The 15,414-nt window shown below is 36.6% G+C and overlaps 1 protein-coding gene across 1 annotated transcript in view; it reads right to left on the bottom strand.

Moving 5' to 3' along the window:
- Positions 1–15,414, bottom strand: part of CCDC141 (coiled-coil domain containing 141) — a gene marked incomplete at its 5' end in the record, with an annotated part of 69,675 nt that overhangs the window by 9,431 nt on the left and 44,830 nt on the right. The window contains 5 exons of the mRNA XM_015818848.2: positions 3,583–3,755; positions 6,109–6,980; positions 9,377–9,508; positions 10,637–10,749; positions 14,239–14,422. Of these exons, the coding sequence (XP_015674334.2) occupies positions 3,583–3,755; positions 6,109–6,980; positions 9,377–9,508; positions 10,637–10,749; positions 14,239–14,422 (1,474 nt within the window). The remainder of the gene's footprint in view (positions 1–3,582; positions 3,756–6,108; positions 6,981–9,376; positions 9,509–10,636; positions 10,750–14,238; positions 14,423–15,414) is intronic.

Raw genomic sequence — 15,414 nt, 5'->3', positions numbered from 1 at the left:
AACAAAACACAAAGCCGCAGCATGAACGGTTGCCTTCAGCAACCAGTACCTTCCACACCTCCCCCCTTTATAATCCAGCCAGGGTGTGGCTTCTTAGTGACTTTTACTTTGCCTATGGAGCCGCCCCACTGCCTTCCTCTGTCTTGCTCGCCTCTCCTTTCTGCGCATATGCGCATCCGGGATTGGCCCCAGCTGTTCCTCATCGTGGCCCAACTCAGGCTCCCAAAACAGCTGTGTCTCTGCCCGAGCGTGAGTAGAGGGGCCAGGCTCCTCGTTTGACTGTGAGTCTTGGTGCTCCTCAGTACATTCCTCAGACTCCAATGTCACTCCACGCTCCTCCTCCTCATCTGAGTCCTCAGACTTGGCTGCTGGATTCACTGGCTGGTGAGGAATCACAACATCCTTGCACTGAAGCATTCTTCTCTCTTTAGGATTTCAGGAGGACAGCTACCATTCAGCCCCATCAGAGAGAGACATCAGGTTGGAGAAAAAGTGGTCAATGGTTCTCCAGGCCTGCAAATCTGCTTTGTTTTAAAAACTAGTGTGTCAATTGATAAAATAATTTCCACAAAGTTGCCATGATGGAAAGCAAAAACGTAAACAAGGCCTCTAAAAGTTCTCCAAACCATGAGAAAGAAAAAAAACCCAAAACCTAGAATGCAGAATTACATCACCCAACCCCAACTCTTACATTTTTTCTAAATGGGCAATTTACTCACCTAAAACATAGTAAAACATCAATATTTTAAAAATTGGCATTCAATCAAACCAGGCTCCCTTTTCTTTTACCCTGTAACCTTTTTCTAGTCTCATTTGGTTCAACCCTGTACTATTTTAGTTTGCCACAATGGGGCATCTGGATCCCATAAAACAATCTTCCCCTCCAAAATGTTCAACTACAACCATCTTCAAAAGGACAGGCAGAAATAGAGCTAGTACAGGACAGACCTCACTGTTTTTCTGTAAAAATCAACAGCAAGGGGTGTTTCAAAACTTAGTTTTGTTTCAAGCTATGCTTATCTGGTACTTAATCAGACCCTAACCCTAAACACTTAACTCTGTGTTGTTGTTGTTTTTATCAGACACCAATCTGTAGGGGAAAAATGTTCTAGCCATCAACCAGGGAGAGCTTTTACTGTGAATAATTGAACTAAATAATTATCTAATGTTATGACCGGTGCATGCCAACCACCTAAGATACCTCAAGGGTCACTGAAAACAACATACTTTCCTGGCTTGAAATCTCAGTTTTGTATGTTGCTGTTAAGCTTGCCCTTTCTTGATTCCATAATGGAGCTCAAAAAGACATGTTGGGAGGGGACGATCCCAAGACCCATTCATTGAATACCGTATATAGGTTTGCAACAGCCATTTAATATTACTGAAAAGATAGTAATAGATTCCAACTTCTTACAGGTAGGCTCACTTAAGCCTATTTTTTTTTAAAATGGCATGTGACAATAGAATTATATCACAGTGTCCCAAAGATTGGAAAAACACAGGCCCTGCAAATTAAACATTACTGAAAGAAAGTATCTATAGCTGTTGTTCAGAGACATCTAGATGCACTTTATGTCCTGTCAGAAGTGATTAATTTGTCCCCCTGACTTCATAAAACCTGAGCATATTAATTTTATCTCAGTCTGGGAGTTTAGTAATCCTTTACGGTGAGTAAACCCCCATTCTCTTTCTAGGGTAGGAACTATTAATAGAGTAGAAAAAAGCAAAATGGGCCTCTTTGTTTCAATGTGCGCAATTTTGGATTTTTGTAATCAGTCCCAAAAGAAGCATTTCATTGGTCATAAACCTTCGTACATTCATTTTTCATGAACAGACTGCATTTAAAGAAAATGTTACACATGGCCTGCAACATATTTTCTATTCATTGAGCTAGGATAACTTTCCTCGCTGAACCAGCCCCTTTTCACTTCACCTCAGGAACCCAGAAAGAGTTCATGTTTTACAGGACTACTGAATAACTAATCTGATGAACTAAAACTGTAAAATGTTTAGTTTTACAGCACTATAAAAAATCTGATGAAAGTCCTTCTTTATAGCATCATATCCTCACTATTTATAGTATATAATCTTCTAATGCAGAGGCCCCCAACCTTTTGGGCACCAGGGACCGGTTCCATGAAGATTTTTCCACGTACCATAGAGGGCATAATTTCATGTGCTCCCTGCATCTTGCGAATGGGGCTTTTCTTGTTTGCATGGACTGGTTTCTGGCGGTCCACTGACTGGAGGTTGGGGACTTCTGTTCTAATGTATACTGCAAGATTTCTTTCCATTTTGCAAATTTCTTCCAAAAGATGGCTGTACCTTTTTTTCTTACACATATTTCATAGAACAATTGTTATAGCAAAGTCAATTTCCAATTAAAATATACCGTACATTGTTGTCAACCATGCTTTAAATGACAGAGATGCAATATACGTCTATTTTTTTTAATAATGGCAAGAATTCATTATGAATACTTTGTCATTTGAATACAGTGAGAATTTATAAGACAAATCACTCCTTAAAGACCACTGCTTCTTTTCTTCTCTTTGTCAAAACTCATGTTGAAGAATCAAATTTGCTACAGTACATCTAATGGAGCGAAAAAATACAGTGCTGCTTTTTTAATCACATTTAAAAAAATAAAAAGTAGTTTAGTCTCTAATATATGTTTTACTGTTAATTTCAATATGTTGTCAATTTTTCACTATTTTAATAATTTAAAATTATTTCCATTATTTGCCTTGTGCCTATTACATTTTCTTTAAATTTTTCACTCATTTCAAACAAATACTTCTCATCTTTCTCACGCTACATTGTTTGATGTTTCTAAATTTTTAAAAGAATAAGTATTGTGATTGCAATCCTAACAGGAGCTAAGTTGTATTAAACATAGACTAAATGTTCACACATAGGTTTGTACTGTTGGTGGCTTTAAGCTACTGTTTTTTCAGCCTTAATAGTGACCTTCTGTATAGAATTGATGTACATAAGGTTCACCAAGGCAAAGATAATCTTTTTGAAAAGATATATCTATCTGTTCAATATTGTACGTGTGTATGTGTGTGTATAAAATGTTCAAAAAAATTCTCTATATATTGCTTTTTCATAAAGTAGCATCAAAACAATATGATATTTGTAAGCTGTATATAGAATGAAGCAAGCACATTGTGTTGCACAGATCAATCATAGCCCAGTGACATATTTTCTCATAACCTTTAGAGGTATAATTATATTCATACAATCATCTTCATTATTTAATAAAGAACATTTTCCCACATGCATACATATCTCTTTGCGTTATACCATGGTACTGTAGACTAAAGGATAACTTCGTTTAGTATGCCTGTGACAGGAATATCAAAAGCACTCCATTCAGCGTGACTGATAAGCAAGAGTGTCAAAGGTGAAGTGAGGTGCATCAAAATATGGTTGTTTGCTGTTGTCTCCTTTGGTGAGTGTTAAAGTCCAGTGAAGTCAGTTGGCTGTGCTAAGTGAACAACCAGTGGGCAAGTGATGCAATCAAGTAGAAAGCGCAAAGGGTTATCCAGTCTACTCTTTTTATAGATGGCCAGTTACCTTTCACCCGGAGGATGGCACTGGAGGACACTGTGCCACTAGAATTTTTAGCCCGAACCACATACAGTCCAGCGTCTGAATCATACACCTTCTCAATGAACAATGTATATTGTGTATCCCGGTGTAAGAGCTTTATGTGCTCATCTCCCATCACTCTCTGGCCCTTCTTGTACCTGGAGTAGAGAGTGAGGTTTCAAGTCAGGTTAATATGAATGTTGGTTGAAGCAATGATAATTTGCGATGTCAGGCAAACTCTTATGGAATATGAAAGTAGGTTAACAGTAGAAACTATTTATAATCGTAGCTTCCCACCACATCATATTTAAAAGAAAGAAGATTTGTGGTTATAAAAAAATAAAAGAAAGGTACTAGTAGCAAGAAACAAACTAACACCCTAAAAACTGAAATATTCTTTAGAAATGGATCTTCTCTTAAGACTTTATTCGACTGCAGTATGACTAGGCTAGAGGCTGAAATACTGTGTACAAAAAACATTTATACAGAAAGTGTTGGTTTTCTCCTGTAAATATATCCCATGAAATTAATTGCTATCATTGTTGATTTATTGTTGTAAGTGAGGAGAAAATGGATCTTAAATTCATATATTTTCAGTACAGGCAAAAACCCTGCTAGAAATTTTTATTAAGCTTGTGTCTATTAGTAAAACAGAGCAGTGTCCCCATGATGTGTCTCAATGTGGGATATTTTGAAGGAAAAGAGCTTAGGCTAGCAAATACTAGAATACGAGGGTGGACAATACTGCTAGCTCACTCCTCCAGGACATACTGTCTAAGAACTCTGATGCACGCTTCAGGCAATCCCAAAGCTCCTAGGTGACTTTGGCACTTTCTATGGAGAATACAAAAGCTTTCAGTATCAAAGCTCTTGGCCAGCACTGGGGCGGGGGAGGCTGATGGGGCCTTCTCCTGGGCACTAACATGAAGGGCTTCAGGGTCACACAAACAGCATTTCGGCTTCAGGGTCACACAAAGAACAATTAGGTGACCTCTTCACTTTGGTTAAGTAAATCATAAAACCTATATGCCCAAATTGCTTAACTGTAATGAATTTTAGTCACTTCACATAGTCCTGCTCTATATGTGTTTCTTTTTCCACTACTGATGAAATGAAAAAATTAGACATTGATCTTTGACCATCATTTGGCCTTTGCAAGACAAGGTGGTATCTTATGGAGTATAATAAGCAAACTTTTGAACAGTAGAGCCAGTTATATCGCAATAGTCTATCTGATAGTCTTGTTACTATTAGAAGCTCTCATTTAAAACAATTTCACATAGAAAATTCCACTTTTAAAAAGAAAGAACAAAAGAAACAACTCTTAAGAATTGGATTAGTGATTCAGGCAAGCTGTAGTGACTGATTTTTTAAAAAATGCCTTTTAATTATTAGCAAATTTTATCAAGTGTGTTAGTTGCTTTCAGATTTGTTATGCATACTCATGAAGAAAAGGTTTTTCTCTTTCAAATTCTGCTTTCTTTCTATATTTAGCATTATTAGATACGATAGAATATTATGATCGAAAAAGTAAAAAATGATAATAAAAAAGAGACAACTCTAGAAAGGTGAAGGGAAATAACCACTAATATGAGATGAATTTAGAATCAATCTGGAATTTATTGAGCTAACTCCCTCTCTATTCACTTCCATTCTGTCATGAATGTACTAAGTTCTACATTAGGCTTAATACATAAAGATCTCTCTCTCTCTCCGATCTCTCTCTCTCTCTCTCTGAATGTGCAATAATTACACACAAAAGATAAATGCAATTTAATTACTGTTTGCCAACTCTGGGATTTAGCATCAACTTTTCTGTGCATTGGAGACCTGAAAGCTTGTTTTCATTATCCTTCAATATTATAAATCTTGTCTTACTCTCTTGTTAGTTGGCCAATTATACCTGTTGATTCTCTCACCTTTATATGGAAATTATCTGCAGAAACAAAAGGACTTTTTGACTACCATTTTCAAAGCAAATAGATTAAATACTGAAGCCAATTGTCTCATAATTATGAATCCTACTAAAGTATAAACGTGAGTCTTATATAGGTATTCTCTTACTTACATCTATGGGCTTACAGGTCCAGTTTCAATGTGGATGAGTTGCTAGACATGAGGTAAACTGAATCCAACATAGAGTATGGTATTTCTTCTCTACTCAGTTTCTGTAGCCACAATAAAGCTGTTCTTCAAACACAGAGGGATTTTCTAAGACTTCAATTCTTATAAAAAGGAGTTGTAATGTTTAATAACTGGAATGTTTTATTGCTAAATAGAAATGTTTTAATTTCATTCATCCTCAGATACTATTTAAAACATATAGACTGAATGTGCATGAATTATTTTGAATCTGGAACCTGACAGTAAGTGCTAATATTGTGTAAACTCAGTGGGAATGGAATTATGTGGAAATGTGATGTGAATGCTAGTGAGACTATCTGATTTTCAGATTTGTGTTTGCTGGATTACCCTATTTATATTTAGTTTTTTTCATTGTAAGCTACCCACCAGGTCAATGTAGGTTCTGGGAATCCTGTTACTTCTACTTCCAAAGTCACCGGAGCACCTTCCATGACAGTTACATTAGACAGAAGCTTGGAGAAGTGAGGTGCCTGTCCAGAGAAGCTGACCTTGCTGTTCTTTTCAGATATGCTCTTAATCTCTTCTCCAGTAGGCAGGCTTCCCGTGGAGTCTGATTGAAAGAGACCTGAAAATGCATTGGATGAAGCATGCAGCCTAGCCTGGTTTTTAGTAAAGTTATTTCTGTCATGCAATTTGCTCTGTGCTTCTCTCATGCTTCTGGGAACCTCGTGACATTGCAAATGGGTCTCGTGCACTTCACTCCTCATGCAGTAGACAGCCTTTGTCTTGAATGTCGAGGAAACAGGGGGAGTGGCAGGCATTTCTGGAGAACTATGAGCAAATGGAGATTCTATCTTGCACTTGGAATGGCTGCCTAGTGTGGAAGGAGAAAAACATCCTAGCTGCTCTGATATGCACTCCTTTCCGTGGCCAGGCACATCAGCAGAAGCTATAGAGGTTAAGGGATCGGAATCATCTTCCATTCTTTTGCTGCCAGCACTTATCGGCATTTGCACAGTGTAAGAGCTGACATGCACACTACGGGAGCTACTACTGTGTGGTTCTTCTAGTTCTGTTTCCGAATGCAGAAGGTTGGATTCTGGGGTCTCGGAAAGTGGAGGCAATGAAATGTCATCAGGAGATATACACTCATATTCGTCTCCAGAGAGTGCATCTTCTGCCAGGAGCTCAGTGTGAAAGCTGTCCTCCTTGGCAGCAGAAGACAGCTCTGTGTCCTGTGAAATGGAATCCTCAACAGCTGGGCAGATCACTGATGTCTCAGCCATGTCCTTCTCTTCCTTAAAAGCAAAAAAAAAAAAAAAAAGGTGAGGGGAAGGGAAGGGTAGGCAAAGGAATAGAAAGGAAGGGGAAGGCAAAGGGGAGGAGAAAGGGAGGAGAAAGAGAAGGGAAGGACAGATGCAAAAGAGACTTTAAATAATGTCTATAAAACTTGTTTTGGCTAGCTTTTTTCCACATATTTCTTTGGTATATTAAATTTTAAAGATCTGTCTAGTTCTCTGTCAGAAGAAGGGCCATTTAGCCCAATTTAAAATAATCTTTGAAAAGGAGAGTAGATATCATTTTGAGCAAACATGCAAATTAAGGGGATTTTTTTTCCCCCCAATGTATTTTTATTGCAATCGTAGCAATCATTTCTAAGCTGGCATCCCTGAAAAAATTATTCATTATGCTTTTTAATTTATTAAGCTAATTATGTAAATGTCAGACTATAGATTGCAATGAACAGAGAAAAGTAACACTGAAGTAACATCTACGGTTTCTATTTGCACTACGATAACACAAACATTATATTGAGAAAGAAAATATTCTCTTTCTCCCATAGCTTTGTGTCCCCCAATGATCCGCATTTATAACAGATTCTGAAAAGACAAGTTATTGAGATGGCCTCTAGTTTGAATGTTATTATCATGAAGGATAATTTTATAGCCAGCTATTTGCCTTAATAATGAATGGGACATCTGTGTTCATGGTGTATTATGGAGCTCAGTTTCTACAGATATTCAGGATGGAAAAGATATTTTATTTCTTGACGCACCTGCTTGGCTAGTGTAGGACACAGGATGCTAACCTAACTACATTTTTTAAAAATCAGGCACAACTCTTGTACTCCTGTGTTTGATATTTGTTGCTCCCAGGAAGTTATGCAAGTCCAGCTATTCATCAATAATTCAAAATTGTTGGTTTCCTTTCCTTTAAATTTAACACCACAGACTTTTAACTGAGGAACATTTTCCTGTTTAAACTGTGATTTTCCCCTACTAGAAATCACTCAGAGATCTATAAGGGGATCTTAATATACCTTCTGCTCACCCCGGTTCTAAAACCAGAGGCAAGAGGCAGTGCCAATGCCTAAACATTGCATGTTTAAGAATTTCTGCCCCATTCCAGAAACATTAATAATTTTAGTAACCGAGCACATGAAAAAATGTGGTGTATTGTCCAAATCCCAGGCTTTCACAGGATAATTTTTAAAAACCTCTTTGTGTGCATAAAGAAATGCCCGTGGCATTATTTTCTAAATAAGTAAACCTTTATCTACTGCCAATTTAAGTTACACTTTATAATAGCTATTATGGAGAAAAAAACTAGTATCTTTCCTACCATTTTCTTGAGGGCCTTATTTTGGTCTGTCCTTTTTTAAGAGCATTTTTGCTATGAACAATTATAGTATGAGTTTTGATGGCTGATACTTGATTTAATTGGATGTGCGGATTATAGTTTGTAAGGTGAGTATACTTCCTATACCAATTGTTTGAATGTTGGAGGAAGGACCTGGTAAATGATAATGTAGAAGACTGGGATGTAGAACTATTCTTTGTCAACCAGCTACCCAGTGCAATTCTTATGGAGATTGGGGTTTCCAACTACAGATGCAGTTTGGTGCTCATGAAATGCAGATAGGAATTTATTCTCTTCTCTTCTCTTCTCTTCTCTTCTCTTCTCTTCTCTTCTCTTCTCTTCTCTTCTCTTCTCTTCTCTTCTCTTCTCTTCTCTTCTTCACTGGCCAGAAAGGGCAAGAAATGATTGTCTGACAGTCTGACAGCAAGTTCTATGAATGCCCAGATTCAAATGTACAGGACAGCATGTATCAACTTTGAATTCCCAGGACTGAAAGACAAACATTTTGGTTGTCCAGAAGTGACCATTGCCTTCCACCTTTTCTTATGTATTTCCTCATCTCCTAGTCTACTTCCCAACATTATATACACAAATATAATATTCCTCAGACAAATCTATCCTTCATGAATCATGAGATGGTATATATAATAAATATATTAATCTTTAATTAGTCTTGATGGTTCCACAAGACTATGTTGGATTTGCTGAAAAAGATTAACCTGACTTTTCTCTCTCTGGAAAGTAATGCCATTTATCTTTCTTAATGTTACCTTTTCCATGCTGAATGAAATAACAGTGCTTTCTATCTTAGTTATAAATGGGCTTTCAGATAATGTTAAAAAGCCTTCTAAAAAGTACACAGGTTTATGACATAAATGGATTCATTTTAGCTGATAAGAAAGCAAATAATTCAGTGTGGGAGATGTTTCCCTAATTATATATTTTCCAGGCAAGAGATTTTTCTTTTAAGAATTTTCATGCTTGAATTAATTATCTAATATCAGCCCTTAGTTTGATTTACACAACATTTACTTGGGGGAAAAAAAGTACAAACCTGTTTCTTCAGCTCATATACTTTTTCTTTTATATCCTCTTTATCTACCTTCAGTTTCTGACTGTCTTCTTCTGTTCTTGGCTCATCATCAAATTTATTAGAATTTGATGATTTCCCCCTTAATGAATCTTCCTATGAAACAAAGCCAAAAGTAGAACCTAAGTATAAATAATTTTGCACAGCAGGGGCTTTGACGGTTTATCAGTACAAGCAAGGAAATGCAAGCTTTTGCAAGCAGGAGATCTGGGATTCAGATTCACGTAAAGGAACCCAATATAATATTTGTATTTGTTCATGATGCAGTATGTTTGTCATGTTTACAGTTATGTCACAGCTGTCCTTCTAGGTGACTCATATCACTAAAAAGTCCCACAGAAATAGGAAACAGCAAAACATTAAAGAAACCCTGTAACCCAAAATTTGATAAAACGGCAGTAGACATACACAGCAGTATGCTTTCTTAAAAGAAGGGTTGCTATTGAAGGAGTGAGACAGGTCTCTTCCCCAGAATATGTTAATCTGCCCCCAAGCCCTCCTCCCTCATGCTAAGTAAATTGTGGGCCATTGGGATATACTGGAACACCTAGAGCAGTGGTGGCGAACCTATGGCACGGGTGCCAGAGGCGGCACTCAGAGCCCTCTCTGTGGGCACGCGCGCCCTCGCCCCAGTCCTAGGCCTTCAGCTGGCTTTTATAAAACCTTTTCGCTTTAGGCCTCTGCTGCTGTGTGCAAAAAAAAAAAAGGTTCAATCAATCAGTCAATTTCAACTTCTCGCGGGGAAAAAAGAAGATCTTGCAAAGTTGGAATTGATTGATTGAACTTCTTTTAAGAAAGCATACTGCTGCGTATGTCTACTGCTGTTTTATCAAATTTTGGGTTACAATCCAATGTATGTATAGAATCTTGTGTCATGTGTTTAGAAATCCACTGACACCAAAGGATCCTCAGCTATTGTCTTGGAAGTAGCCCCCGGAAGCACCCTCTCTGCATGCCCTGAGTGTTTATGTCTTTATTATTCACTAGCTGGCTCACTTACTCACTGCCATTAAATCTCTGCCCTGCATCTCCACAGCATATTTTTTTTAAAAAAATCTATTTATTCCTTTTTCATTATACAACAAAAATAAAAATAAAAATACATTTTTTTCCTCAACAGTACTGTTCCACAGCATATTTTAATGGCATAAAAAGTTAATAAATTCTGCTGTAAAATTATATATATATATATATATATATATTTCTACAGGAAGAAAACATTACCCCAAGCTTGTCTTCAAGTTCTGTCAAAGAGCTACACAATTCACCAACAGAATCAAGAACGTCTTTGTGTTTTGCTGTTATTTTTTCAACATACTTCTTTCCTTCTTCATTACCTGTAGTTTACAAAAAGGAATGATGGGACATGTGAATGAAAAGCTGATACTTTGACTGGATCCCAGAAAATTTGCACTTATTTTCCAGGCCCTGGAACTCTTTTTGCATGATTACTTAGAAATAAGTCCCAGCAGTAGGTTCAGTGAAGCTTCCTTCCAGATAATTAAGATACAATGAAACAGGAACTGTTTTTTAAATAAACTTATTTATTAAATTTATATTCTGCCTTTTGTACAGGAACTCAAGGCAGGGTGTAGAGCAGGCATATCAAACTTGCGACATCACGTGACGTCACACGACATATCATGACTTTTTCCCCATTGCCGGCAATGGGGTGGGCGCGGTTTTGGTGTGACGCATCTGGCCCGTGGGCTGGCAGTTTGACATGCCTGGTGTAGAGTATTTCCTCTTCCAACTTTTCCAATAATCCTGCAAGGCAGATTTGGCTGAGAGAGGAGATTGGCCCAAAGTTACCATGAGCGTCTATGAGCTTGAACTAGATGCTTCTAGTCTAACAGTTTAATCACTATAGCACTTTGGCTTAATGTTAAAAGTTTTTTAAAAATGACATTTATATGTTCAAGAATAATTCGTTTAGCATGTATCATTCCAATTTTCAGTCTCAGTGATTAATATATCTAGTCCCTTTGTTGTGAGTATTGAAAATTGCAATTGTGGTCTTTTCTCTCAGGGTGCTAGTGACTGTATGAAAGTATCAGAAAGACAGGACATAAGTATAGACTGGGGAAAAATCATAAATTTAAGATTTGTCAAACATTCCTTAGTAGAAATTATTAGTACCTTTATGCTGCTACTGGTTTTACACTCCATAACCTTAAAGATTATTGCTTTAGTTGACTTCAAATGCTAAGAAGGAGGGCAGAAAATTACAGGCCTATCCATAGTCTGCAATAATCCTGCAGTAACAAAAATCCCTAATCCTTTTCCACACAAAAAGAGGGATGGAGGGGACTTCTGGTTTGCCATTGGCACCTCCAGATGCATGGAGGCGAACTCCATCTTCAGCATCCGATTTCATCCCACTGGGGACCCTGGAAAGGGTTGAAAGTCACCCTGTAGGGGTGACAAGCGAGGAGGGGATCCCTGCTTGATCGCAGTAGGGCGGCAGCCCTTCCGCTTGATCCGGGGCAGCTCTCCAAACTGGCAGGGGAAAGACCGGCCATAGCAATATGGCTCGTCATTAAGCTGCTGATAGCCGAAGTCAAAATTACTACCAAGCACCTTTAAAGCAACGCGGATGAAACTGGGTGAGATCTGATCTTCTCTTTAAGATTCTAAATATCTTTCCTGCAAAAGCTGCCCTAAGTATTTTTCCCCCTGTGAGGAGAGAGAGAAGGGAATTCCTGCCCCATTCTCTAAGAACAGCGGCGACTGACTATCCAGGGGAAACAAAGCAATTATAAAAACAACTTTAATCTAATTGGATGCATATACTTTTGAAATTTGGGGACTAAAAAGTTTTCTTATTGCTATTTCTACTGGATACGCTGATTTTTATCTAAAAAGAAAAGAAATAAATTTTGAAAAACTATTATAAAAACAGGGGACTTAAAAAGTTTTAAATGGCATCAGTGACATCTGGTGGCAAAGTATAGTATTACAACTTGTTATTGACTAAAAGAGACTTGGCGTGAAGCCTAGAATTTAGAAAAAACTCTTTGACCTTGTCAGATACCACCTGTGAAAAACTCAGCTGTAAAGAAAGAACTGCAGGGTGGTATATCTGGCCTGTTTGAACTATGAAGATAAACCTTTACTGATTTTCAGAGCTATATGTGGGAAATGGTTTTCCTATTTCTTTACATGAGAAGTATCTGTTATTATACACGATGGAATACTTTGGACTATAAATTCTTACTTGGCAAACAATTCCCACTATAAAGACTACCTACAACACGTCCCATACCTAGCTATAAAAAACAAAAAAGTATTTTTAACATTTGATTTTAAAATTTTCAACTTAATACATTATCAAGAGAATATGGATGAAGATCAGGAAAAAATCCTTTTTATGTTGAAATCAATACACGAAACCATTCTTTCAGCATGTAACAAAATAAGAGGCAACATAAAGGAACAAGATGCCAGCTTAGATATACAAACCCAGATCTTGACTACAACCAAAGAACTAACAATGCAGCAAGTAACAGGAGAAGTGGAACAACTAAATACTAAGACAGAAGACCCAACTGACCAACAGATCCAGCCAACAGGAAAATTAGAAAAGAGAGTGACAACATTGAAAATGGAAAAGACTTTTTACATAAATCAGAAGAAATTTGAAGAAAAGGAAGAAGAACAGATTGAACGGAAGATAAATTTATCAGGACAATTGTGGGAAATTGGAGTAATAGGGAGGAGATTAAATGAATATAACTGGGCTAGTCCTTCCCAAAAAACTGTAATTAAATGGTCTTTCTTATTTCAAATAATACATATAATAATAAGGATTCAAAAGTATTGACATGGAAGGTTAGTTGGCAAAGGAAAAAAGCCAGAGTAAGGCTGAAAGAAACTAGGGGATTTTATACTATTGATTAGTGGGTTGAATATGGTGAAAAATATATAATTTTTAGAAAATAAAGTACTATTATAATTGAATAGGTAAGATGTGTAATAAAATTAATAGACTTTTGGTTTAATATGGTGAAAAATAGATAACTTTTAGAAAATAGAATAAGAATATATGCAAATAGACAAGATATGTATTTAGAATTTTAGATTTTGTTATAAAAAGGGGGAAATGTAGAAGTTGAGATAAGGGAAACTCTGGTCGCCTAAAGCTTGGAAATTATAATATACCAAATGTTAACTTGAATATTGAGGGGAAATTAAAGCCTGGGAAAAAAAGCAATAACAGGACATTGATTGTATATAAGGATTGAATGCAAACACAATTAAGATATGCATAAGCTAAAAAATATTGATTAATGTTACAAAGATGGTTTTATTTGGTTGATAACAATAAGAACTATATTAGCTCAATATGAGATAGTAGATATTAAGGGGAAAAGAGAAGAAATATTTGATATTGTAACTTGAGATTTGTGCTAAAGATTTATGTATGTTATTGAATTATTGACTACCTAGCCACCACGTTGCTTTTTAAATGTTTAATTGTAAAATTAGAAAACTAATAAAATATTATATATACAGTATATATAAAAGAGGGATGGAGGAAAGGAGCTCATTGACCAGCTGAATTGTCATTACCCTGCATTTTCCCTTGTTTTGGGCTATTGCATTCTGGAGCTGTTTTCAGAAGTATCTATGTCAAAAAACCAGATCGCAGATTTTGAAATATGAATCTGATATTTTATGGCTCTGCACTTTAGTATTAATCTTTACAGAATCCTCCAAAGATTGCCTATAATCTTTTAAAATAAACTAATACTCATTCATCTTGGAATAACAGCAACTCAATATTCAAAGTGTATGCATCAAGTTTTTAAGTTGCATGTTTTTACCATATATTTTTTTAGCAAGGTTAGTAAGCTGCTGGATTCTTTCCTCTTGCTGAGGGACCACAGGATCAATAAACTTCTTGAATTGCTTGTAGAGTATTTCCACTGCTTCCCTCGTCTTGCACTCTGTTGAGTATCTTCCAACCCTAAGTACTGTTGCACTTGCCTCTTCACACCAAAATTGACACTATGTAAGAGAAAGGGAATAAAAATTCCAATACTGGTATTTTTTTCCCATAAAATCATTGTGTGAAACATTGCTTCATGAAAAAAAATCTATTAATGTAAGAATCAACATCTTCAGTCAATCCATCAGTCAATCGGTCAAAACATTGTACAACCAATACATTAAATTTTCATTCCTTTATTGCTCTAGGACAATTTTCACCTATCTCAGACCCTACCCAATATGTTGGACTACTACTTTAATACTACTACAGAGAACATTTTGTCAAAACCCTGATAATCTTATATTAATTTCACGAGTGTCTCCCTCCACGCTGCCTTTCAGTTATATTGAAAGAGAAAAGAAGTGGCTGCTTTAATAACTGTCAGCATTCTAAGTTGCAGGACATTCATAAAATATGTACAAGATTGTCAACATTTGTATCAACCATTCACTATAAGTGAGAATATTTTCAAGTGCTCAGCAGGAAGTGGTCAGTCATGCAATTCTGCACTGGGAATGGGACCAATTTATTACTAAAAATAGGAGACAGACAGAATTGCTTGAGATGTCATTTCAGAAGTATGCTTATAGAATGTAAAAAAAAATCAGTTATTTCATAAAAGAAAAGATACTATACCTAAGAGTAATCAATCCACCAATCTATCTATCATAATAGTAAATCTGAATAAGCAGTTAAGGCCCACTTTAAGAAGAAAGGTTTTCAGAAGCTTTCTAAAACCAGGAGCAAAGGGACCAATTATTTCCAGTGCATTTCATATAGCTGAAGCTGCAAGAAGGGCCTATGATCTGGCCCAGAGTCTATTTAACACCCTCTCTTGATAACCTTGCAAGAAGTTCAGGCTCATTTGATTAAACTGTTCCTAAGGTAACAAACTTCCACACCATGTCACTAACATAGTAAAAGCAGATATATCATGGCTGAGCATGAACTTCAGATTGGGACTCTCTTATCCAAGGCTACACTTTAACCACATTGTATATAGATAGAT

The sequence above is a fragment of the Protobothrops mucrosquamatus genome, unplaced genomic scaffold (genome assembly GCF_001527695.2).
Source record: "Protobothrops mucrosquamatus isolate PMUCROS unplaced genomic scaffold, P.Mucros_1.0 scaffold804, whole genome shotgun sequence".
Taxonomy (NCBI): domain Eukaryota; kingdom Metazoa; phylum Chordata; class Lepidosauria; order Squamata; family Viperidae; genus Protobothrops; species Protobothrops mucrosquamatus.
Note: the sequence above shows the minus strand (reverse complement) of the source record. Positions and strands in the feature narration are given on the sequence as shown.